This window comes from Equus caballus, chromosome 10 (genome assembly GCF_041296265.1).
Source record: "Equus caballus isolate H_3958 breed thoroughbred chromosome 10, TB-T2T, whole genome shotgun sequence".
Lineage (NCBI taxonomy): Eukaryota > Metazoa > Chordata > Mammalia > Perissodactyla > Equidae > Equus > Equus caballus.
Genome location: NC_091693.1, coordinates 23,647,304 through 23,674,380, shown reverse-complemented (window position 1 = coordinate 23,674,380; position 27,077 = coordinate 23,647,304). Strand labels below are relative to the sequence as shown.

Here is a 27,077-nt window from a genome sequence, read left to right as displayed (position 1 = left end):
GGCATGGATGTTAGCTCAGGGCTAATTTTCCTCAAAAAAAAAAAAAAAGAAAAGAAAAAAAGAAAAGAAACAATAAATTTGTGAGGATTTGACAAGACAAAGGGGGCTGGCTCCGTGGCCGAGTGGTTAAGTTCACTCACTCTGCTTTGGTGGCCCAGGGTTCTGTCGGTTCGGATCCTGGGTGCAGACCTAGCACCGATTCATCAAGCCACGCTGGGGCGGTGTCCCAAATACCACAACTAGAGGGACCCACAACTAAAATATACAACTATGTACTGGGGGACTTTGGGAAGAAGAAGAAGATGAAGAAAAAAAAGAAGATTGGCAACAGATGTTAGCTCAGGTACCTATCTTTAAACAAACAGACAAAAAAAGAAACGTAGGTTTGTGGTACATAATTAGTGAGGAATGTGAGCAGAGTTTAGGCTTGAGGTAGTAAATTAGTAAAAGTAACAAGATTTGTTTATACAGGCTTCTCGACCTTGAATTTCCTGGCTCTGGTGATAAGGACGTCTCTATCTCCTGGTGTGGGGAGGGTACCTTTCACATGGGAGATTATTTCCTGCTTTCAGGGGAAACAGAGAGCAGGGTCAAAATTTTAAGTCAAAATAAGTAGCTTTAATTCAAAGTAATCAATTTGCCATTGTGCGATATTTTGGGGCACCCTGCCCTGGGCCCCAAAACTGCCAAATGATTCGTTTTTCTTATCTTTTCTTTACAGGGTCTGTTATCTCACTCTCCTAGATTCTCCTTCCTCCTTTTTTTTTTTTTTTTTTAAGACTGGCCCTGAGCTAACATCTGTTGCCAATCTTTTTTCTTCTTCTTCTTTTCCCCAAAGCCTTCTAGTACATAGTTGTATATTCTAGTTGTGGATCCTTCTAGTTCTGCCATGTGGGACATTGCCTCACACATGGCTTGATGAGCGGTGCTAGGTCTGCGCCCAGGATCCGAACCGGCGAAACCCTGGGCCACCGAAGAGGAGTTTGCAAACTGAACGACTCGGCCTCGGGGCCAGCCCCTCCTTCCTCCCTTGATGCCTCTACAACTTCTCATCTCTGAGAACTTGTCATCAGCTCTGTCCCAGCTCCAGCCTCAAATGTTCCCTGGGGTATAACCCAGAAGTTGTCCGTATCACTTCCTCTTATGTCCTGTTGACCAGAAAGACCAACAATTCTTTGTGTGGAAGAAATGTAACTGCTACTCTGGATTGCCATGGGTCCAGCTATATTCTGTCACTGTGTAGAAGGGGCAATGGCTCCTGTGACCCGACTAGCAACTTCTCACATATTTTGCTCTGATTCATGACTATCCCTTAAAAGTGGGTGCTCTGAACTCTTCGAAGAAGGACTCTGTGAGTCAAGCCTGTGGGCGTGTTGCAATAAATAGTCATCGTTTCCTGATTGCAATCAGAAGGAAGAAACTGTGGGTACAAAAGAATAGAGGCTTAAAACTCTGGAGCAAAGCTGTTCACTGCATCTTCTGGAATCAAGAGAACATTTTGACCTACCACAAACAGCAAAACTGAAGAAAGATCTTTAGAAGAGAGAGGTTTGGGGGGGCCACCATGATCCCCCAAATATTGATCCTGTTTTGCGTTGGTAAGTCTGGGGAGAGGGGAGGGGAGGGCCACTGCAGTTGGCAGTGAGTTGGCTATGGACGCTGCTGGAGTTGGTGTGACTTGCGCGGTGGGTGATAAGATCAGATCAATAAGGAAAAATAGAAACTTCCATTTCCCGAATGTACATTAATACGAGGAATGTGTTGGGTGCTTCACACACATTTTCCTCTGTTTTTCAAAATTCAATCATTCCCAAACTTCCCAATGACATTCTGCCCTATGTATGTGACATTGGTATTCTTTCCTACCTGATCTTCTTCTTCAAATTGGCTTGGGTTTTTACATCATTATTTTTATACTTAACTCTATTTTAAAAGAAAATCTGTAAAACAGCTCTATGAAGGTAAAACCAGTATCCCTTATCAAAAATAGAAGGTAATGGTCAGTACCTAGCCAGTGGAGAGAGAAAGTAATACAAATTAAGCTCTAACTAGATGTGGCTGCCTATCTGTTGACACTGAGCCACATTTCTTCCTAGTCTTATTTCTAAGAGATATGAGTGAATGCAAGAAATGAGTCAGAGACCAGCACCTAGCTGTGATATTCTTCTATGTGGTCAAAACGAAGAACTGAGAAGAGAATGACTTTCTCACACAGATTCAATGTTACTTAATCTCGTGTCATTGAATTACCTGAAATAATTTTACATCTCTTAGAAAAATTCTGCAAAATAGTCCTCATCCCTGTATTGCCTGCGAGGAATCTGAGATTGACGGCGGAAGTGACAGACATGCCAAGGCCACTCAGATACTGAGTGGAGATGCTGAATTCAAATTCTGGTCTGCATGGTTCCAAAGACTGTAATTTTCCACTGAGCCATACTAGGAAATTAAAAAGGTCATCATCTGGGGGCTTTGGGGTGGAAATGTTTGGAACGGGACCGAGGGGAATCCTGGTGGGAAAACCTCAGGAAGGTAAGTGAACAGCGAATCCAATGATCTTAGTAGATGTTGGCAATCTTTATTTTTATTTTATTGTGGTCACAATAGTTTATAACATTGTGAAATTTCAGTTGTTCACTAATATTTGTCAGACACCATACAAGTCTGCCCCTTCACCCCTTGTGCCCACCATCCATCCCCCTTCCCCCTGGCAACCACTAAATTGTTTTGTTTGTCCATAAGTTTGTTTATATTCCACATATGAGTGAAATCATGTGGTGTTTGTCTTTCTCCGTCTGGCTTATTTTGCTTAACATAATGCCCTTAAGGGCCACCCATGTGGTTGTGAATGGGATGATTTTTTTTTTTATGGCCGAGTAGTGTTCTGTTGTCTGCATCTACCACATCTTCTTTATCTAATCATTGGTCGACGGGCACTTAGATGGTTTCCACGTCTTGGCTATTGTGAATGATGCTGCAATGAACCTAGAGGTGTGCGTCACTTTGAATTGTTGATTTCAAGTTCTTTGGATAGATACACAGTAGTGGGATAGGTGGGTCGTATGGTATTTCTATTTTTAATTTTTTGAGAAATCTCCATACTGTTTTCCATAGTGGCTGCACCAGCTTGCATCCCCACCTGCAATGGATGAGGGTTCCTTTTTCACCACAATCTCTCCAACATTTGTTGTTTTTTGTCTTGGTGAGTACAGGCATTCTAACAGGCATAAGATGGTATCTAAGTGTAGTTTTGATTTGCATCTCCCTGACGATTAGTGATGTTGAGCATCTTTTCATGTGCCTATTGGCCATCTGTATGTCTTCTTTGGAAAATGTCTGTTCATATCCTCTGCCCACTTTTTGATTGGGTTGTTTGTTTTTTTGTAGTTCATTTGTGAGTTCTTTATATATTATGGAGAGTAACCCTTTATCGGATATATTATTTGCAAATATTTTCTCCCATTTGGTGGGTTGCTTTTTTCATTTTGATCTTGGTTTCCTTTGCCTTCCAGAAGCTCTTTAGTCTGATGAAGTCTCATTGGTTTATTTTTTCTTTTGTTTCCCTTGTCTGAGTAGACATGGTATTTTAAGGCTGATGTCAAAGAGCGTACTGCCTATATTTTCTTCCAGAAGTTTTATGGTTTCAGGTCTTACCTTCAAGTGCTTGGTCCATTTTGAGTCTATTTTTGTGTATGGAGAAAGATAATGGTCTACGTTGATTCTTTTGCATGTGACTGTCCAGTTTTCCCAACATCATTTATTGAAGAGGTTTGCCTTTCTCTGTTGTATGTTCTTGGCTCCTTTGTCAAAGATTAACTGTTCATAGATGTGTGGTTTTATTTCTGGGCTTTCAATTCTGTTCCATTGATCTGTGTGTCTGTTTTTGTACCAGTACCATGATGTTTTGATTACTATAGCTTTGTAATATATTTCGAAGTCAGGGATTGCGATGATGTTGGCAATCTTTTTACGTAAAGGGCCAGATAGTCAAATAGGCTTTGTGGCCACACAGTCTCTGTTGCAAGTACTCAATGCCTGTTAGAATGGCTGTCATCAAAAAGATAAGAGGTAACTGTTGGCAAGGATGTGGAGAAAAGGGAACCCTTGCGCACTGTTGGTGGGAATGTAAATTAGTGCAGCCATTATGGAAACAGTATGGAAGTTCCTCAAAGAATTAAAAACGGAACTACCATATAATCCAGCAATTCTACTTCTGGCCACATATCTGAAGGAAATGAAATTACTATCTCGAAAGACATATCTGTACTCTTATGTTCGTTGTAGCATCATTCACAGTAGCCGAGACATGGAAACCACCTAAGTGTCCATCAATGGATGAACGGATAAAGAAAATGTGGTACACACACACACACACACACACACACACACACACAGGAATATTATTCAGCAACGAAAAAGCAGGAAATCCTGCCATTTGCAATGATGTGGATGGACTTTGATGGCACTATGCTAAGTGAGATAAGTCAGACAGAGAAAGACAAATACTGCATGATCTCACTTACATGTGGAATCTAAAAAAGCCACCTCATAGAAACAGACAGTAGAATGGCGCTTACCAGGGGCTTGAGGGGAGGGGGAAATGGGGAGATGTTGGTCAAACAAATTTCCAGTTCTAAGCTAAATAAGTTCTTGGGATCTAATGTACAGTGTGATGACTGTAGTTAACAATATGGTATCATGTACTTGAAGGTTGCCCAAAAAAAGGCCTCAGATATTTCCCAATGTCCCCTGGGGGACAAAATTGTCTCCAGTAGAGAACCACTATTATAAGCTAATTGAGCTAGAATACCTATATTGATGTCTAGGAACACATTTCTTAGGGTCAGTCTCATCTAGATCTGTAAGTACGAGAAAGGTGGGGAACATAGGCTTCACCTTTCCAAGTAATATCAATTTTAGATGTTGGAGATTTATTCTGGAGTACCAAGGAGATTCCTTATGGCCAAGTGGAATGTCAGAGATGCATTTAGGCTGTTCTATCATGGCAGAAAGAAATATCTCAGGGCAAAGGAAATATCTCATGGGTAAGTTTTCAGCAGTTGGATGCCCCTTATCATAAGGTAGGGATCTCCCTCACTCTGTCCCCACCTCTCAGTTGATGTGGATGTGATGATGTTGGGTTGGGAGGGGACGGCCACACATGGGAGGGAATTTGGGAAATCATCATCTCTGGAGCTTCAAAAATCTTTGCAAACAATTCTCTTTACATAAGGCTCAGTCAGTCAACATGTATTTATTGAGCATTTGCCAAAACCCAGGCACTGTTCTAAGCATGGAGGATGTCATCTCTGCCCTCAAGGATTAAGTTCTAGTGACTCCAGATATCTTATGAACCCAAGAGCATCATGCATAATAGGTGTCATTAAAATCTAAGTGTTTTTTTCCCAGCCAGATGGTTTCTGTCATCATTGATGTCTGTCACACTCTAGAAGCCATGGCACCAGGGGAAGGGATGGGTCCTATGACCTCTATAATGTTGACACACTCCAGAGATATCCAAGGTGACACACTTAGGGTGACAGAGGTGATCAGGAGGCAGGTCCTTCTCCTCTCCTCTACCATGAAATCTAGAGGTGACATCACAGGATACGATAGAAGAATAAAGTGGATAAAAGATGGATGCTGGGAAGAAATGGGTAGGTTCTGGGGCAAAATGGCAGGGCCACCCAAAATCCTGGGGGCATTGTGCAGGGAGAGGAACATGGTGGTGAAGTGGGACACTATGAGAAGTGATAGGGAGACCGTGTGGCAGACCCCAGAGATGTCCACGTCCTGATTCCTGGAAGCTGTGGGCACGTTCCTTTACATGGCAAAGGATAGAGTTAAAGTTGCTAACCAATTGACGTTAAACTAGGGAACTTATCCTGGATTATCTGGGTGGTCCCAATGTAATCACAAGGGTCCTGAAAGCAGTAAGAAGAGGTAGAAGAGGAGGTCAGACTCGACCCACCAGTGCTGGTTTTCAAGAGGGAGGAAGGGCCCACAAGCCAAGGGATGCAGGTGGTCTCAGAAGCTGGAAGAGGTAAAGAAATGGATTCTCCCCTGGACCCTCCAGAAGGAACTCAGCCCTGCCAACATCTTCATCTCAGCCAGTGAGACCCGTATTGTTGGATTTCTCTAACCCACAGAACTATAAGACAATAAGTTTGTGGTGTTAAAAGCCACTGCGTTTGTAGCAGCCATAGGGAACTAACATAAGCTGTAAACAGACGCTGATGACAAATGGGTTCCTGGAGAGGAGGCTGGGACTGCTGGCGAATATGATGATAAGGGGTCCATCCTCAGCAAGAGCCCTGGGGAGGGTCCCTCAGGGATGAGGGCAGGTGACGGTGTGGGCTCCAGGCTGATGCCTGTGTCTCATGAGTCGTTCTTTTGCAGGGCTGTGTGTTGGCCAAGGATACAGGAGAAAGGATGGTGAGCGTTTCTTCAATTAAACCCTCCTTGATCCTTCAGCCCCAAAGGCCCCATTTTCCTTTCCCTTCTTTAAATGGGCTCCCTGAGAGCAGGTGAGAGAACCAAACCCAACCCTCCACTCTGCTTCCTTCCAGGCTCACTTCCCAAGCCCTCTCTCAGTGCCTGGCCCAGCTCGGTGGTACCGGCTAAAAGTAATGTGACGCTGCGATGCTGGACTCCTACCAAGGATGTAAACTTTGATCTCAGAAAGGGAGGACACATTGAGTCCTCACAATCACCTGATTCTGCAGAGGGCCTGGCTGAATTTCACCTCACTGATCTGAAAACCAGTCATGCTGGAGAGTACACGTGTCAATACTACAGAAGAGGGAGACCCTACGTAAGTTCACAGCCCAGTGATGTCCTTCTACTGCTGGTGACAGGTGAGGACGGGGCCTCAGCATGGCACGTGGTCTTCCTAGAGACAGGGGATGGTGGAGGAACCAGAGCAAGAGGGGGCGGGGGTCTCACCTCTAGTGCAGTTGGGGAGGAGGAGATGGAGACAGACAGGAAGGGAGCTGACAAACTTGGCTTTATCCAGGGCTGACAGGAGGGAGAATCTCCTTCCTGGAGTCAGAGCAGAAAGACGGTGAGATGAGGCATCTGTCATTCCCCACACTCCATGGGAACCCCCAGCCAGGAGAGCACGGGTGAATGGGGGACCTCAGGCTTCTCCCCACAACCTCAGAGCCTCCCTTCTCTTACAGGTGGTTTATCTAAACCTTCCCTCCAAACCCACCAAAGTGGTAATGTGACCACAGGAGAAAAGGTGACCCTGCAGTGCCGGCTGCCAGATATTTTTCAGGGGTCTGTAAAGTTTGCTCTGCTGAAGGCAGGAACTTCAATGCCCGTCCAGACCCGGAGTCCAAAATGGAAGGAGACAGACTTCTCCCTTCAGAATGTAACAGTCAACGACACTGGAAACTACAGCTGTGTGTACTACCGGACAGAGGATCCTTTCCAGGCCTCAGACCCCAGTGATCACCTTGCGATCTGGGTGACAGGTGAGGTTTCTACCATCGGGAGAACTATAGCTGGATTGTATGCCAGCTAAGGTTCTGGGACCTGGAGTGCACTTTGAGAGAGATTCTGTCCACACAAGACTCCAGGGCTTGGAAAAAACCTTTGAGAACAACTGAGTCAGGTCCAGGATCCTGCGGAATAGTGAACAGGATCTTCGGCTAAGAGAGGGAATGTGGATGGTGGAGAATCACATAAAAGGATGCAGGGCAGGGGGCTCCCCCAAACAGGTGACCAGATATGTTCTGAGGGGGCCAGGCTTGTGGGAAAGATTTATAATACCTGAACCCCACTAGGAAAATAAGATATAGCCACAACGTCATGCATATCTTCTGGGTGGGGGGGGGGGGCGGGGGCATTCATTTAGACTAAAGTGTGAATGACTCCTCTTGGAGTCATGCAGAAGGAGGTTCCAGCAAGAAGGCAAAGGAGGAGAGAGAATAAGAAAAGGCCCAGGGAATACCTTTCCCAACAGACTCAGAGACTTCCAGAAAGATCTGCGTTTCACTGTCATTCATGCACCACTGTCCTTGCCTTTTAGCTCCACGGAGTGGAGCTTTCCATTTCCTGCCTAGCCTTTTCTTTCTTTTTTTGAAAAGGATAATATTTTTAAATTGTGTTAAAAATGCATCACAGAAAATGTAGCATCTTAACTATTTTTAAGCGCACAGTTCAGTAGTGTTATGTACATTCCCATTGTTGTGCAACTATTACTTCCATCCGTCTCCAGAACTCTCTTTATCTTGCAGAACTGAAACTCTGTCCCCATTAAACAACAGCTTCTCCTTCCCCCTCCCCTAGTCTCTGGCAACCACCATTCTACTTTCCGTCTCTAGGAATTTGTCTTCTCTAGATACCTCATATAAGCGGGATCATGAGGTACTTGTTGTTCTGTGTCTGGCTTCTTTCACTGAGAATAATGTTCAAGGTTCATCCATGTTGCAGCATGGACTGGACTTCTTTCTTAAGACTGAGTACTATTCCAGTGTCTGTGTGCACCACATTTTCTTTATCCATTCATTTGTTGATGGACACGAGGCTTGCTTCCGTCTTTCAGCTTTTGTGAATAACACTGCTATGAACGTGGATGGACACATATTTCTTACAGACCCTGCTTTCAAGTCTTTTGGATGTACACCCAGAAGTGGAATTGCTGGATTGTATGCTAGTTCTATTTTTACTTTTTTCAGAAGCCTCTGTACCATTTTTCACAGTGGCTGCAGCATTCTACATTCCCACCAACGGTGCACAAGGGTTCTGTTTGTTTCTGAAAAGGATTTTTAAAAATTGAGTTCATGATAGTTTAAGTCATTGTGAGATTTCAGTTGTACATTATTTCTTGACTGTCACCACACAACTGCTCCCCTTCACCCCCTGTGCCCACCCCCCACTTCCCTCCCCCTGATAACCACTGAACAGTTTTCTTTATGTTCCATATATGAGTGAAATCATCTGGTGTTTGTCTCTCTCAGTCTGGCTTATTTTGCTTAGCATAATTCCCTCTAGTCCTTCCATGTTATTGCAAATGGGACGATTTTGTCTTTTTTATGACTGAGTAGTATTCCATTGTATATATATACCACATCTTCTTTATCCAATCATCAATCGATGGGCACATGTCTTGGCTATTGTGAATAGTGCTGCACTGAACACAGGGGTACGTATGTCACTTTGGATTGTTGATTTCAAGTTGTTTGGGTAGATACCCAGTAGTGGGATAGCTGGGTCATATGGTATTTGTATTTTTAGTTTTTTGAGGAATCTCCATACTGTTTCCCATAGTGGCTGCCCCAGTTTGCATTCCCACCAGCAGTGTATGAGGGTTCTCAAAGGGATATTTTTTGACCCTTGTATGCAATGGCTCTTTTTATTTTTCCTAAAGATCGGCACCTGAGCTAACATCAGTTGTCAATCTTCTTTTTTTTTTCCTTCTTTTCCCTGAAACCCCCCAGTACATGGTTGTATATTCTAGTTGTGGGTCCTTCTGGTTGTGCTATGTGTGACGCCACCTCAGCATGGCGTGATGAGCTGTGCTAGGTCCACGCCCAGGATCCAAACCAGCAAAACCCTGGGCCTCCGAAGTGGAGCGCGCGAACTTAACCACTTGGCCATGGGCTGGCCCCTGCAAGTGCTATTCTTGAGGACTGAGTTTGTTGAGGACAAGGAGAGGAAGATATGCCAGGAGGAACCAGGTGTCATCCTGGATGGGGGCTGAATCCCCCAATATTGATCTGAGGACCAACCATAACTCAAGGGCAGTAACCAAAGATCCAAGAATTTCCCAAAAAAGCACACAGGACAGAGATTTGAGGCCCCTGAGAAACGCCATGATCCTGAAGGCAGTATAACGTACGAAAACAGGTTCTGAAGTTGGATGGACCCCAGTTAAAAACCACAGCTGTGGCTTTTGCTGTCTGTGAGGTATTATGCAAGTTATTTCTTTGTATGCCTTTTTTTTCTGTAAAGTGGGGAATTGCAGTTCCTATATGCAACCCATACAACTTCTGTGGGAACTAAAGATAACATAAGTAATCAATATAACTAGTTTTTTTAAGGAGAGGATCTGTATTAGTCAAGACACTTGATTGCAAGTAACAAAAATCTACCTTGAAGAAGCCTAGAAAAAGTGGGGGAATATATTGGATCATGAATTAATGAATTAAAGGAATCATTCACAGTTTCCAAACCGGGCACTATTGACATTTTGAGCTGGAAGATTCTTTTTTGGGAGGAAGGAAAATGCATCCTGTGCATCATAAGATGTTGAGCGGCATCTCTGACCTCTACCCTCTACCTATCCTTTTTCCAGCTGTGACAACCAAAATTGTCCCTAGATGTTGCAAAATATTCGCTGGGAGGCCAGACCGGCTGGAAACCACTGGGATGACAGACTAGTACACGGTGGGAAGGCCATGGATGCCGCTGGTGTCAGAAACTGGAACCAGGGCTGGAATTCTGCCCGGATTCTTTTCCTCTCTGACACCTGTTCGTGTTCTTCTTGTATCCGTTTCCATCTCTTTTAGCCTGGACTGGCTTCCACTATTGGGCAGAGAGCCTGGCTTTCAAAAGCTGAGTTTTGCATTTCGTAAATTCCACTCCTGGAGAGGGCACTGACCCTCTTTCCCAGACTCAGTTCAAAACAAACAAACAAAAAGACAGGGGAGGCACTGTGGACAGTCCTGGTCAGTTCAGCCTCTGGCTCAATCATGGGAAATGCCCACTGGAGTGTAACGCAAGAAAAACCCGGCTCCGTCCAGAGTGACATGAACGTAGGCAGAGAACGAGCAGTTCCTAAACGAAGGAGGGGCGCTACTCTTTGCTGCTACAGTCTGAATGTTTGTCCCCCCCAAATTCATATGTTGAGATGCTAATATCCAATGTGATGGTTTTAGGAGGTGAGGCCTCTGGGAAGTGATTAGGTCATGAGAGTAGAAACCTCATGAATAGGATTAGTGCCCTTACAAAAGAGGCTCCAGAGATCTTCCTTGCCCCCTTCCATCACGGGAGGACAAGGCGAGAAGTCTGCAACCCGGGAAAGGGCCCTCACCCGATAGTGCTGGCACCCTGATCTCAGACTTCCAGCCTCTAGAACAAAGAGAAAAAATTTCTCTTGTTTATAAGCCACTCGGCCAGCTTGTGGTATTTTTTTTTACAGCAGCCAGAATGGACTAAGGCACCTAATGAGGGGGGAGGTATGCTCAGCAAAGGTGTTTGCTGCAGGATTACGGACCCCTAGCCGCAGGAGGAAAATTCCAAGGTACTGATGCTGGTTTGTAGACCAATGACCACATGGAGCAAAGGGAAATTTTTCTCTCTACCCCACGCTGGGACCATGGAGCCCATGAGTTAGGCAGGGAGTCCGTGAGCCTAGGGACACCTTTCCTGCATTTATGATCCATTTACCCCATTCTGTTTTCTAGGTCAATGCGAAGGATATTTGTGTCTCCTCAGGGAGAGGTAAAATAACTTGAAAGAAAGAGAACATTCAAACCACCACAAACATTTGAACAGGGAATGGGCACTCATCACTTGGGTAGACGGCCCCATTGTCCAGAAGGGTGTAAAGGGACTCTTGTTCTGCAAATAATTACAGCTGCTTGGATCTAAGTTGGACCCAATGACTAATAACCTCTTTCCCCACAGATTACTTAGCCTCTGTCTGTCTCAGTTTTATCATCTGTTAAATGGGGTTGAGGGGCTGGCCTGGTGGCATAGTGTTTAAGTTTGAGCACTCTGCTTTGGGGGCTCAGGGTTCACAGGTTCCGATCTTGGATGAGGACCTATACACCACCCATCAAGCCATGCTGCAGTGGCATCCCACATGCAAAATAGAGGAAGATTGGCACAGATGTTAGCTCAGGGCCAATCTTCCTCACAAAAGTAAATAAATAAATAAACGAGGTTGAAAATAGTACCTACACGATGGAGGTGGCTGAGATTTTGAAGAATTATTTTACCTAAATCCTTTCCAAACAGTGTCTAGCGCATAGCAAATACCATATAAGTACCTGCTATCATCATCATTAGGAAGACCCAAACTTTTCCCTCCGAATTCCAAAATACATTTCTCAAGAGCTACAGTCCTGTAGGAAGACTTTCCAGGAAATAGGACACTAGAGAACATGCGTAGCCCTCGAATGATAGTGGTAAATATTCTTATCATTATTATTATTTCTTTAATTTTAAGATTGGCACCTGGGCTAACATCTGTTGCCAATTTTCTTTTTTTTTCCTTCTTCTTCTCCCCAAAGCCCCCCAGTGCATAGTTGTATATTCTAGTTGTGAGTGCCTCTGGTTGTGCTATGTGGGACGCCACCTCAGCATGGCCTGATGAACAGTGCCATGTCCACGCCCAGGATCCGAACCAGCGAAACCCTGGGCCTTCAAAGCGGAGCACGTGAACTTAACCACTCGGCCACAGGGCCGGCCCCCATCATTATTATTAATTATGAATATTGGTGGAAAATTATATGAGCACTCAAGGTTTTCCAGCTTCTAAAAAGGCCAGGGGTGTGTCTGTGCCTTTAACTCAGTTCAATTGTATGTGACAAGGTTAAACACAGATAAGGTGGTCTTTTAAAAAAAATGTTGATAAAATAGGGAGACAAAATGGAAAGAAGAAAAGTATAGTAAGTTGGATTTGCTTTCCGTAGAAGGGGGAACTTTAAAGTGGTTTCGAGTTATTCAACATCTGATGAATAATTGTGGGTTTTTTTCCCTTCCTCTATTTATTCTTGACATATGAGGAACATTCTGAGTTTCTTGCCTGATGGCGATCAATACTATGGCTTCTGACACCAATATGCTGATATAATGGGTGACTGGAATAACCCAGGAAGGTGTTGTTAAGCTCCACCTTGACCTTTCCCGTCTTCCATTGGCCACTGCTCAAATCCTGGCGACTGTCGCCAAGGGCGACAGGCTGAGGAAGAGAGGAGGATGGCATTTGGGGGGTATGTTTGGAGAGTAGATGACTGGGTGCAGGTGCATTGATGGATTATTGAAAACTGAGGCCAAGAGCTTCCCTTTGGGATTCCCCAGAGCCTTTTATCAACCTCTTAGTTGTATGAAGCTATTGCTGGACCAGAACTCTGAACCTGTTGTTACACCAGTGTGCTTACCACGTGGAGATGTGAGGGTCATCTGACTGTCCAAGGCAGGGGACAGGAGGCAGAGACAAAGTATGTGTGAGTAATCCTGACAGAAGAAAAGGGAAGAGAAGTAACTGATCTTAGTCTCATCTCTTATTTTCCTTAGACTGTTGGTTCTCAACCTGGGGCCATTTTGCCAACATGTGGCAATGTATGGAGACATTTTTGGTGGTCACAATTGGAGGTGGGGGCATCTAGGAGGTAGAGATGGGGGGTACCACAAAACATTCTACAATGCACAGGATCCTCTCCTCGACAGAGAATTATCCAGCCCCAAATGTCAATAGTACCAAAGTTGAGAAATCCTACTGTAGACCCCTTGTCTAGTTTCTGGTTAGATACCAAAGTTCTTGGTAGGGACCTTAAAGATGGAGACCATACTCTCCTCCAATCGCTGAACCTTCTAATTACTTAAAATATTTGGTGCCCCAAACCAGTGGCTATTCAAGAAATCTTTAATAATGATACTGGTTACCTAACTTGGCATCATCTGTTTTCTTTTAAGGTCACCTGTGTGGGTTTTCCCCCCCCTTTATTCCAAAGTGTGATCTGTCTTCAGTTTCCCACTCTGATTTCTTCAGAGCCATGCCCTAGGAATCTGATGGTTCATGGGGTTTCTTCATCATTTCTGAACTTTGTACAAGATCCATGTGGTCTCTGGTTCTGCAGAAAGCAGCATGCAGCTGGCAGGGAGGGCTGAGCTGACAGGTGGCAGCTGTGATAAATAGCACCCCCCTTCCTGATGGTGGTTGTGAGATGGAAACTAAGATAGGAGGACAGAAAGTGAAGAACTGAAGGTGGTGCCAAAGGGAACAGAGGAAATAAGTGGTTGGGAGCAAACTGAACTTCACAGGCAGGTCTGCTGCCTTCTTTGAAGGACAGAGCTGAAGGAAGGGGTCTTCTCCTCAAGGGTCTGCTTCTTCTGCTCTGGTCAACTCCAAGAGACAGGGCCAACACCGTTTTGGGTGGGAAAGACATTGAGGAGCGATGTGGTGAGCACATTGCATCAGCAGCGCTTAATGAAGCCTAGCTGTCTTTGCAACCTCTGGCTCTGCTACTCACCAACTGTATGACCTTGGGCAACTCACATAACCTCTTTGAGTTTTAGTTATCTTATCTGTAAGAAAAATCCCGACTCTTGCTCTGTCTTGACCTCTCTGTGCAAAACAGCTGTGTGACTATGGGGAAGATTAAAGATTAGGTATGTGAGTAGGTGCTCACTACACATTAGTTTGAGTTATTACTATTTTGTCCCCAGAAGCACTACAGAAAATGGCTAAGATAGCCCATTTATCTTGGGAACCACAGCCATATCTGATTTAAGAGAATTCTGCTGCCCAGTTGTATTAGCCAAGGTTCTCCAGAGAAACACAACCAATAGGAAATATATACATATATATATATCTCCAAGTATAATATCCTATATGTACATATATCATATGTATGATATAATATATATAAAACATATAGTAAATATCATATATATGATAATAATTTCCTTTTTTGAGAAATCTGAAAACAACTACCTGATAGAAATAATAATAATAAAATAACAAACAGTCATGCATCCATCACCAAGAATCACACTTGTTCACATTTAGCCATTTTTGCCCTGAGTTGTTTTCTTTCCCTAAATAAAGATAAAAAGAAAGTCCTCTTTTCCTCCCAACACTATTTCCATCATTTTGCCTCTTCCCAGTAGAAACTTCTACCCTGAAGTTGGTGTTATCATTTCCGTGCATGTTTTTACACTTTTACTATGTGGGTACAACTTTGTAAACAATACATAGAGTTTTAAAAACTGTACATCAGTGGTATAATATTGTGATTGTTGTCTGCAACTTGATTTTTTTTTAACTCAAGAACTCCATCTTCTAGATAAAACTGAAAGGAAGTCTTCTGAGAAAGCAGAAACAGGACAAGGTAAGAGAAGAGCTTCTCGGGACACAGAGTCATTCAAACATGGGATGTGGCTTCTTTGTGAGGTAGTGAGATATTTGTCTATATTTTGATGATGCCCGAAGGTTGTGGTTCAAGGCAAGGTCTTTTGAGATGGGTAGGGTTTGAGTCACAGCTCTGCATACTCATCGACTGCATGACTTTGGAAATCTTGCTTCAACTCTCTGACGCTCATATCCTCTGCAAAATGGGCATCATTCTATCTCTCTCTCAGGATATTTTTCTTTTTAAAGATTTTTTAATTTTTCCTTTTTCTCCCCAAAGCCCCCCGGTACATAGTTGTATATTTTTAGTTGTGGGTCCTTCTAGTTGTGGCATGTGGGATGCTGCCTCAGCATGGCCTGATGAGCGGTGCCATGTCTGTGCCCAGGATCCGAACCGGCGAAACCCTGGGCCACCAAAGTGGAGCGCGGAAACTTAACCACTTGGCCACGGGGCCGGCCCCATCTCTCAGGATGTTTTTAAGTGTGAGAGAAATGTAGTGAAATGTCTAACATGTAATAGGAACTCAACCAACAGTAGACATATTTAGGCATCAGGACATGTCTCAGGAAACCCGCTGGCCCTCTTACCTGCTCTCCTCTCACCAGAGACCTTTGGGATCATCTTCATTGTCATCTTTGTCTTCCTCTTCCTTCTCGGATCCTTCCTCATCTACAAATACACCGGCTGTGGTGAGTTCAGGAAAATAATGGCAAAATCTTCTATGGGGAATGGGAGAAACAGAATGAGGATGCTAACACCACAGGGTTAATCCTCCCCCTTCTCTTTTTTTATCCCCAGGGGCAGCTCCTAACCAGATGACCACAAGGTAGATCCACTCAGGGAATCCCACCAGCCAATACTTAACTCTTCCATCATTTCCTGGACTGCTTACCCTTCCTTCTTACCTCAACCTTTTATGTGCCCCAGACCAGCTCCAATGATCATCTCAAGCTTCTCTCCATGCTCTCTCTTCTTACAATCATCCTCCGCTTCTCATTCAATGTTCTTTCCTTGGACTCTTTCCTCTTGGACCACATTGCCCCCAAACACCTCCCACCCCTCACCTCTGTAGACTTCCCTGAGCATCCAAATGACTTGGAGACCCTAGAGTGGGCTGTGCAAGCTGAGAGCAGGTGGAGAGACTGGTTTACAGATGACCCTGCTTTTTTTTCTCACCTCCACCTACCCACAATGATCTTGATTTCTCTCTCAAATTTCCTTTATTTTCAATGCTTCACTGTTTCTCTCTCAGCTCCTTCTCTTCTAATGAACCTGAAGAATTGATGACAAGTAATCAACCCGGGAAAGAAAGTGGTGGTGGGTACATGTGTGTGTGTGTTTGTGTGTGTATGAGTATGTGATACATATGATGCATGCCTATGTGTGGTGTGTGCACACATGGGTGCTGTTTGTGTGCATGTGAGCCTGGGTATTTGAATGTACCTATGTGAGTCTGCACATGTAGGTGTGCTGGTATGTTCTATACATGTGAACATGTGTATGATTGTAGCAGTGCACAAATATGTGTGCATGTGTGAGTATGAATGTGTGTATATGACCTGTGTATATGAGTATGTGTCATATATGCATGTGTGCGGTTTGCATGTGTGTGGACATGAGTATATATGAGCATGCATGTGAATATCGTGTGTGTTAGTATGTGCACACGTGTGTGAGTCTATGTGCATGTGGGTATGTTCATGTGTCGGTGTGTGTATGGTGCATGTGCATGTGAGTGGGTGCATGTGTGTGTGTGTGTGTGTGTGTGTGTAGACCTGACTCCTGGAGCCTGGGTGTGAAGCAATGGAAGAATCTTTTCCCTCCCAGACACATCTACAGCTATGAAGAGCTGCTCTCCTGACTTGGTGAGTTTCCATTTTGGTGACTTCTCCTCAGCCCCTCCCTTGTTCCAAGCTCTCCATCACTCCCTCTCTGGTTTTGTCAATGGTTTTGGCCCTTGCTTTCATCCATCTCCAACACTTCCTCCGCATTTCAGGAACACATGGTCTGAACTCTTCTATGCCTTCTCTGGCCATGGGATCTTCATCCCATGGCTTGTCCATTCAGAGGACATTTCTCTGTCTCTACAATGGGATGTTACACCGCCTTCCTCATGGGATTAAAAGGAAGGTTTAATGAGCTCAGAGAATGATCAGTAGGATTCCAGGATGGCGTAAGCATTCAGTACCTCGAAGCTATTATTATTATAAACGTCTGTGTGACCTTGGGCAAGTGACTTTCCCACCCTGAACCTCAGTTTCTTTATCTAGGCAATGGGGATAATATATCCCATCTCCTGGTGTCATTGTGAAAGTATGGAAAGACCCCTTTGTAAAGCAACTGCCACAATGTACACCACGTAGTAGATCCTGCATCAGTTATTGGTAACAGTTATTAATAGTCATACTTTTTTTCTTTTACAATTCAATTTTTAAAAATTTTATTGAGGTCATATTGGTTTATTACGTTATGTATATTTCAGGTGTACATCTTTATATTTCAGCTTCTGTATAGACTACATTGGGTTCACCACCAAAAGTCTAGTTTCCACCTGTCACCATATATATGTGTCCCTTTACCCCTTTTACCCTCTACACACTCCCTTCCCCTATGGTAACTACCAATCTGTTCTCTGTATCTATGTGTGCGTTTATCTTCCACATATGAGTGAGATCACATGGTATTTGTCTTTTACCATCTGACTTATTTTGCTCAGCATAATACCCTCAAGGTCCATCCATGTTGCTGCAAATGGCACGATTTTGTCTTTCTTATGGCTGAGTAGTATTCCATTGTATATGTATACCACATCTTCCTTAACCATTCACGTGTTGATGGGTTCTTAGGTTGTTTCCAAGTCTTGACTATTGTGAATATTGCTCCAGTGAATATAGGGTTGCATATATCTTTTCAAATTATTGAGTTCATGTTCTTTGGATATATACCCAGAAGTGGAATAGCTGGAACATATGGTATTTCTATTTTTATTTTTTTGAGAACTCTCCATTCGGTTTTCCATAGTGGCTGCACCACTTTTCATTCCCACAGCAGTGTATGAGGGTTCCCTTTTCTCCACATCCTCTCTGACACTTGTTGTTTCTTATCCTTTTAATAATAGTCATTCTGACGGGTGTGAGGTGCTATCTCATTGTAGTTTTGATTTACATTTCCTTAATAATTAGTCATGTTGAACATCTTTTCATGCACTTATTGGCCACTTGTAAATCTTCTTTGGGAAAATGTCTGTTCATATCCTCTGCCCATTTTTTGATCCGGTTGTTTGTTTTTTTTTGTTGTTGAGTTGTATGAGTTATAACTTTATATATTTTGGATGTTAATGGATATATCATTTATATATTTAGATGTTATCGGATATCTGATTTGCAAAATTTTCTCCCAGTTGGTGGGCTGTCTTTTTCTTTTGTTGGTAGTTTCCTTTGCTGTGCAGAAGGTTTTTAATCTGATGTAGTCCCATTTGTTTATTTTTGCCTTTGTTTCCCTTGCCTGAGGAGACATGGTATTCAAAAAGATGCTGCTAAGACTGATTTCAAAGAGCATACTGCCTATGTTTTCATCTAGCTGTTTTATAGTTTCAGGTCTTACATTCAGTACATTCTTTTGCATGTGTCTGTCCAGTTTTCCCAACACCATTTATTGAAGAGACTTTCCTTTCTCCACTGTGTGTTCTTGACTCCCTTGTTGAAAATTAACTGTCTATAGATGTGTGGGTTTGTTTCTGGGGTTTCAACTCTGTTCCATTGATCTGTGTGTCTGCTTTTGTGCCAGCCATGCTCTTTTGATTACTATAGCTCTGTAGTATATTTTTAAGTCATGGATTGTGATGCCTCCAGCTTTCTTCTTTTTTCTCAAGATTGCTTTGGCTATTTGGGATCTTTTGTTGTTCCATATAAATTTTAGGATTCTTTGTTCTATTTCTGTGAAGAATGTCATTGGGATTCTGATTGACATTGCATTGAATCTGTAGATTGCTTTAGGTAATATGGACATTTTAACTCTATTTATTCTTCTAATTTATGAGCATGAAATGTCTTTCCATTTCTTTATGTTGTCTTCGATTTCTTTCAATAATGTCTTATATTGTTCAGTGTATTGGTCTTTCACCTCCTTGGTTAAACTTATTCCTAGATATTTTATTCTTTTTGTTGTGATTGTAAATGGGATTGTATTCTTGAGTTCTCTTTCTGCTGGTTCATTGTTAGTGTATAGAAATGTGAATATTTGTATGTTGATTTTGTACCCTGCAACTCTACTGTATTCGTTAATTTTTTCTAATAGATTTTTGGTGGATTCTTCAGGGTTTTCTATATAGAATCATGTCATCCACAAACAGCAACAATTTTACTTCTTCTTTTCCAATTTGGATCTCTTTTGTTTCTTTTTCTTGCCAATTGTTCTAGCTAGGATTTCAAATACTATGTTGCCTGAGATAGGCGAGACTGGGCATTCTTGTCTTGTTCCTGTTCTTAGAGAAATAGCTTTCAGTTTTTCCCCATTGAGTATGATGTTGGCTGTGGGTTTGTCATATCTGGCCTTTATTACATTGAGGTACTTTCCTTCTATTCCCATTTTATTGAGAGTTTTTTTTTTTATCATAAACAGATGCTGAATCTTGTCAAATGCTTTCTCTATGCCTATTGGGGGTGATCATGTGATTTTTACTCTTCATTTTGTTAATGTGGTATATCTCATTGATTGATTTGCAGATGTTTAACCACCCCTGCATTCCTGGGATAAATCCCACTTGATCATGGTGTATGATGCTTTTAATGTATTCTTGTATGCGATTTGTTAATATTTTGTTGAGTCTTTTTGCGTCTATGTTCATCAGCATTATTAGCCTGTAATTTGCCCCCTTTTTTGTGTTGTGCTTGTCTGGTTTTGATATCAGGGTAATGTTGGTCTTGTAAAATGAGTTTGGAAGTGTTCCATCCTCTTAAGTTTTTCAGAAAAGTTTGAGAAGGATAGGCATGAAATGAATGTTTGGTAGAATTTACCAGAGAAGCCATCTGGTCCTGGATTTTTGTTTTTTGGGAGGTTTTTTATTACTGTTTCAATCTCTTTACTTGTGATTTGTCTGTTTAAAATCTCTGTTTCTTCTTGATTCAGTTTTGGAAGGTTGAATGATTCTAAGAATTTATCCATTTCTTCTAAATTATCCAATTTGTTGGTGTATAGCCTGTCACAGTATTCTTATAATCATTTGTATTTCTGTGGTATCCATTGTGATTTCTCCTTTTTTCATTTCAATTTTATTTACTTGAGTCTTCTCTCTTTTTTTCTTAGTGAGTCTAGCTGAGGGTTTGTCAATTTTGTTTATCTTTTCAAAGAACCAGCTCTTGGTTTCTTTGATCCTTTCCATTTTTTTTTTTTAGTCTCTATTTGATTTATTTCTGCTCTGATTTTTATTATTTCCTTCCATCTACTGACTTTGAGCTTCATTTGTTCTTCTTTTCCTAGTTCTTTTAGGTATAGTGTTAGATTGTTTATTTGATATTCTTCTTGTTTCTTGAGGTAGGCCTGTACTACTACATACTTCCCTCTTAGTACCACTTTTGCTGCATCCCATATGTTTTGGTATGTTGTGTTTTCATTTTCATTTGTCTCTGGGTATTTTTTGATGTCTCCTTTGACTTCTTCATTGAGCCAATGGTTGTTCAGTAGCATGTTGTTTAGTCTCCACTTATCTGGGTCTTTCCCAGCTTTTTTCCTAGTTGATTTCTAGTTTCATAGCATTGTGGTCAGAAAAGATGTTTGATATGATTTCAATCTTCTTAAATTTATTGAGGCTTGCCTTGTTTCCCAACATATGGTCTATCTTTGAGAATGTTCCATGCACACTTGAGAAGAATAAACATTCTGCTGTTTTTGGATGGAATGTTCTATATATGCCTGTTAAGTCCATCTGGTCTAGTGTTGCATTTAAGGCCACTGTTTCCTTGTTGACTTTCTATCTGGGTGATCTATCCATTGACGTAAGTGTGTGTGTGTGTGGGGGGGTGTTGAGGTCCCCTACTATTATTGCATTGCTGTCAATTTCTCCCTTTAGGTCTGTTAATAGTTGCTTTATATGCTTTGTTGCTTGTGTTTTAAGTGTACATATATTCATGTGTTATGTTCTCTTGGTGGAATGCCCCTTTTATCATTATATACTGTCCCTCTTTGTCTCTCATTATCTTTTTTTATCTTGAAGCCTACTTTGTCTGATATAAGTATGGCAACATCTGCTTTCTTTTGTTTGCCCTTTGCTTGGAATATCATCTTCCATCCCTTCACTCTGAGTCTATGTTTGTCTTTAGTGTTGACATGTGTTTCCTGGAGGCAGCATATTTTTGGGTCTTGTTTTTTGATCCATTAAGCCACTCTGTGTCTTTTGATCAGAGAATTCAATCTATTTACATTTAGAGTGATTGATATATGAGGGCCTAATACTGCCATATTATCTCTTGTTTTCCAGTTGTTCTATATTTCCATTGTTTCTCTTCCCTTGTATTTCTGACTGCCATTTCAGTTTGGTCATCTTCTGTGATGATTTTCTCAATTTTGTATTTATTTATGATATATGGCTCTGCCCTGATTTTTTGTTTAGTGGTTATTATGAGGTTTGTATAAAAGATCTCATAGATGAGATACTCCATTTTCCAAGATAGCCTCTTATCTCTACTAGCCTAAGCAGGTTCTATCCATTTCCTCTTCCCCTTCTGAGTTATTGTTGCCACAAATTATTCTTTTTTGTGTTGTAAGTTTGTGACTAAATTGAAGTGTTTAGAATTGCTTTTGATACTTTCCTTCCCTTTATCTTTTATGTTATAATTAAATGTTTGATAACCTATTTTGATAGCTGCAATTTTCCTATTTTGTCTGTCTATTTATCTCCTTGCTCAAAGCTTTGTAAACCTTTGTCTTTTTGTTTCAGGTAGGAGAGCTCCCTTCCTCATTTCTTGTAAGGCAGGTCTAGTGGTGATGAACCCCCTCAGCTTTTGTTTATCTGGGAAAGCTTTTCTTTCTCTGTCAAATCTGAGGGATAACTTCTCTGGATAGAGTATTCTTGGAGAAAAATTTTGTTTTCCATATTTTGAATATATCATTCCATTCTCTCCTAGCCTGTAAGGTTTCTGCTGAGAAATCAGCTAAAGCCTCACAGGGATTCCTTTGTAGGTTATTTTCTTCTGCCTTGCTGCCCTTAATATTTTTTCTTTGTCATTTACTTTTTAATTTATTTTTAAGATTTTATTTTTCCTTTTTCTCCCAAAGCCCCCCAGGTACATAGTTGTGTATTTTTAGTTGTGGGTCCTTACAGTTGTGGCATGTGGGATGCCACCTCAGCATGGCTTGACGACCAGTGCCATGTCTGCACCCAGGGTTCGAACCAGTGAAACTCTGGACTGCCAAAGCAGAGTGCACAAACTCAACCACTCAGCCATGGAGCTGGCCCCTACTTTTTTTTTTAAAGATTGGCACCTGAGCTAACATCTGTTGCTAATCTTTTTTCTTCTTCTTCTTTTCTTTTTATTCTTCTTTTCTTCTTCTCCTCTCCCCTCCCCCTCCCCTCCTCCTCCTTCTTTTCCCCAAAGCCCCCCAGTACATAGTTGTATATTCTAGTTGTAGGTCCTTCTAGTCGTGTTACGTGGGACGCCACCTCAGCATGGCCTGATGAGTGATGCCATGTCTGCACCAGGGATCCGAACTGGCAAAATTCTGGGCAGCTGAAGTGGAGCATGTAAACAACCACTTGGCCATGGGGCTGGCCCCTGTCATTTACTTTTGACACTTTTAATATTATATGCCTTAGAGAAGGCCTTTTTGCATTGATGTAAGTAGGAGTTGTATTGGCTTCATGTAATGGTAAGTCCAGCTCTTTCCTCAGGTTTGGGAACTCCGCAGCTACTATTTCTTTGAACAAGCTCTCTGCTCCTTTCTCCCTCTCTTCTCTCTCTGGAATACCTATAATCCTTACATCACTTTTCCTAATTGAGTCAGAGAGTTCGCAAAAGATTTCTTCATTTTAAAAAAATCTTAGTTCTCTCTCCTCCTCCACCCGAAGCATTTTCATATTTTTGTCTTCTAGTTCACTAATTCTGTCCTCCATAAAATCTGCTCTATTTTTTATGGTTTCTACATTATTTTTTTATCTCACTAATTTTGTTCTTCATACCCAGAATTTCTGTTTGGTATTTTTTAAGGGCTTCAGTCTCTTTGGTGAAGTATTCCTTCTGTTTATTAATTTTGTTCCTGGGCTCGTTAAACTGTCTTTCTGTGTTTTCTCATAACTTGTTGAATTTCTTTATGACAATTATTTTGAATTCCCTGTCATTTAAATTGTAATCTCCCGTGACTTCAGGTTTGGTTCCTGGAAACTTGTCCTTTTCCTTCTGTTCTGCAGTGTTACTTTAGTTCTTCATGGTGTTTGATTAGTAGATCCTCTGCCAGAGCATTTGTGTTAGTATCAGGTCTCAGATTTCACCTGCCACAGCTGTGTTTTCTAATCCCACCCCCTCTGCTGGTAGTTGTGCTGGTCAAGCTGTTCTGCCTTCCCATGGGCTGGCCACAGCAGCTCGTTGGGTCACACGGGCCAGTGCTGCACTCGTGGGCAGGTCCCACAGGCTGCTGTGCTTGGTGGGCAAGGCACCTTCATGTAGGCTGAGCTGCTGCTACTTGGTGGTTTGTGCTTGCATGGGCAGGGCATCTTCCTATGGGCTGGTCACTGCACTCCATGGGTTGATCCTGCAGGCTGCTGTGCTCAGCAGTCAGGGCAACTTCACATGGGCTGGCACTCTGCTTGCTGGGAAAGGTGCCTTCATGGGGGCTGAGCTACTACCACTCAATGGGGAGCATTGACATGAGTGGGGCTGCCTACTCTCACAGGCCAGGCTACCACTCCAAAAGCATTCATATGTGGGCCAAGCTGCCCCCACCTCCACTCACAGTTGTGCTGGTTGCTGTGTGAGGATCCAGGACCTGGATGGGTGCCACCAGGGGGTGTGGGGCCACTTCCCTAGTTCCAGGGATTCCCAGGGATCCAGTCCTCCCACCTTCTGATGTATAGCTCCACGGATCTCTCAGGCATTCTTGTGTGCTGTGCAGGGGGTCCATTGTTGGTTAATGCATGTCCCACTGGTTGTAACTTAGAGGTGAGAGACAAAGGGAACAGCTTACTCCACCATGACACTGACGTCACTCATGAGGAATTCTCTCAATTTTTAAAAAATTGTGGCAACATGCCATAACATAAACTTTACCATTTTAATGTGGACAATTCAGCAACATTTGGTCCATTCACAATGTTGTGCAATAGTCACCATTATCTAGTTCCAGAACATTTTCATCGCCCCCCAAAGGAAATCCCACACCCTTGTAGCAGTCACTCCCCATTAACTCCTCCTTCCAACTCTGTGTCCTTGGCAATAAGTAATTTTCTTCCTGTCCCTATGGATTTGCTTATTCTGGACCTTTCATATTAACACTTATTTTGATAGCTGTATGTATGAATTGCATAATACCTCAGAACACTGCATAACACATCATCCTAAAGTGTATCAGCTTAAAGCAACATTTATTATCTCACAGTGTCTGTAGGTCAAGAATCTGGATGTGCCTTAGGTGAGTCCTCTCACTCTGGGCCTCACAGAGCTGTGATTAAGGTGTTGGCCAGGGCTGATTAGGGCTTGACTAGAAGAGGATTTACTTCCACACTCACTCAGGTGGTTGTTGGCAGGATTCAGTTCCTTGCTGGCTGTTGGATGAGAACCATGCTGGCCATATGGGCCTCTTCATAGGGCAGCTCATAACATGTCAGCTGGCTTCATCAGTGTGAGCAAGGGAGAGGAAGAGAAGTGAGGCAAGATGGAAGTCATGGTCTTTCACAACCTAGTCTTGGGCATGACATCCCATCTCCTCTTCTGTATTTTCTTGCTGTATTCTTTTGACAGATACAAGTCACTAGGTCCAGCCAACACTAAAGAGGGGAGAGGACCTCACAAAGGCTTGAAGAGTAGGAGACTCTTGGGAGTTATCTTGGAAAGCTGTCTGCCACATTGTTATTATGATTGTTAAATCTTCATAATCCAATAGTCCTCCCTGGAATACCTGATCCTTTTCTCCTTGCTTACCTTCAGGATGAGGGATCTCAGGTCTCAAGAGCTGAAGAGCTCCATGGAGTGACTTATGCTGAGCTAGACACCAGAGCCCTACGCGAGGGCCCTTCCAGCAAGAAGAAGCAGTCTCTGGAAACCTGTGTGTACTCAGCCCTTAAGACATAGCCAGGAGAAGATCTGGAGCCTGAAAGAAAGAACTGCTGGAAAGGGACTGGATGATGGGGAAGAGGTCTCTTGGAAGACTAGGGACATGGGGATCCCTTTCATCAAATCTCTAATGAAGACTTGTTTATTTCTCTTTTTTTTGGTTTCCCTCTCTAAAAAATTTATTTTTTTAAAGTGAGAGGTACCGTTTACCTAGAGTAATATGACAAGGAGATAACTCAAGATGGGGGTGCTGGTCATGCCAGGCAAACCAACCATGTGATTAGAGGGTTAGGACTTTGAGCCAGGAGATATCAGCCCAACCTCTGGGGGGAAAAGGGAGGCTGGGGATAGATTCAATCATGTGGACAGTGGTTCAATCAATTACACCTATGTGATGAAACCCCAATGAAAACTCTGGACACTGAGGCTCGGGGGAGTTCCCTGACTGGTGACACACATTGATGTTCTGAAAGGGTGGGTGGCATAGTCTGAGAATATAGGAAGCTTCCCTTTGGGGGCTGGCCCAGACCTCACCCTATGTGTCTCTTTGTTTAGCTGGTTCTGGTTTGTATCCTTCACAATAAAATTGTAATAATGAGTATGGCACTTTCTTGAATTCTTTGAGTTGTTCTAGCAAAAATTATTGAATTTGAGGGGGGTAGTGGGAAGCTCCGAATTTTTAGGGAGTTGTTCAGAACTGCAGGTGGCCTGGGAACATCTGTGCTCACAGCTGGTGTCTAAAGTGAGGACAGTCCTGCGGATACTGTGCCTTTAACCTGGGAAGTCTGTGCTAACTCTGGGTAGTTAGTGTCAGAATTATATTGCAGCTCAGAAGTGGATCCTTCCCAAATTGATCTTTCAGATGAGACCCCAGCCCTGGTCAACACCCTGATTACAGCCCCTAGAGAATCCTGCTAGGTTGTGCCGGGATTCCTGGCCCACAGAAACTATAAGATAATAAATATGTGTTGCTTAAGCCACTAAGTTTGTGGTAATATTGCTACCACAGCAACAGATAACTAATGGCGTCACTTAGACATTTCTGGACATCCTTCCACAGAATGATGCCTGAGACGGAAACGTCTTCACCACTGTGGGGTGAGATGGGGGAAGTTTCAAAAGATTCTCTGGAAAGGAAATGGGGCTTTTGAGACAAACAGAGCTGGGTTCCAATTCCTGCACCTGCCTTTCCCACTTCTGTATCTTTGAGCAAGAGAATCTCTTCTTGTTGCAGCTCAGTTTACATTTCTCCAGTTAATTTGGCCCAAAGAAATTTTACCAAATACAACTTGGTAGGAGGCACCCTATTTCACCTGTATGGTGAAGTTGGAAAATTGGTCAAAAGGTAGATAAATTGGGATTTACATTTTTAAGTTGCAGAGACACAAGTATTTTTCAACCTAGAGACAAAAATCAGTGAGGGTGACTCATATAAGCTCATAGAGGAAAAAAAAGGAAACAAAAGTTTGCAGTTTCAGACCTTCTGATAATTTCAGTTCTGGGGGACCCACTGGCTCAGTAAGAGCCTGTGAGCCACACGCAGATTTTCTAGGAGTCTAAAATGGTTTTAAGTGAGGAGACCAGGGTCTCACAAAATCACTGCAAAGCCCAAAGAACTTAGCGCAACTCCCATGCATGACAGTTATTTGAGGACTGTGCTGTGAGGGTTGATTCCAGTAGGAACTGGTCTAAGCTATTTCGCTGATGTAAAAATGCACCCCCATGACGC

At 42.7% G+C, this 27,077-nt stretch overlaps 1 protein-coding gene across 2 annotated transcripts; it reads left to right on the top strand.

The window, feature by feature from the left end:
* The first annotated feature begins 1,138 nt into the window (after positions 1-1,138).
* Positions 1,139-25,954, top strand: LOC100629668 (T-cell-interacting, activating receptor on myeloid cells protein 1). Of its 2 annotated transcripts, XM_005596502.4 has the most exons (11): positions 1,139-1,598; positions 2,275-2,532; positions 6,400-6,435; positions 6,570-6,857; positions 7,182-7,478; positions 15,024-15,068; positions 15,695-15,778; positions 15,888-15,915; positions 16,342-16,406; positions 16,917-16,954; positions 25,223-25,954. In XM_005596502.4, the coding sequence occupies exons 2-11, from the start codon at positions 2,379-2,381 to the stop codon at positions 25,364-25,366; spliced, it is 1,179 nt and encodes a 392-aa protein (XP_005596559.2). In that variant the 5' UTR covers positions 1,139-1,598; positions 2,275-2,378; the 3' UTR covers positions 25,367-25,954. The 2 variants fall into 2 exon arrangements, with proteins under 2 accessions (XP_005596559.2, XP_070079349.1); XM_070223248.1 differs by lacking the exon at positions 2,275-2,532.
* The last annotated feature ends 1,123 nt before the right edge of the window (positions 25,955-27,077 follow it).

Coding starts and splice junctions, on each gene's coding strand:
- LOC100629668 (XM_005596502.4), top strand. CDS start 2,379: ATGCTGAATTCAAATTCTGGTCTGCATGGTTCCAAAGACTGTAATTTT. Junction 2,533..6,399: donor GGTGGGAAAACCTCAGGAAG/GTAAGTGAACAG, acceptor GTTCTTTTGCAG/GGCTGTGTGTTGGCCAAGGA. Junction 15,916..16,341: donor CCTAACCAGATGACCACAAG/GTAGATCCACTC, acceptor TTTCTCTCTCAG/CTCCTTCTCTTCTAATGAAC.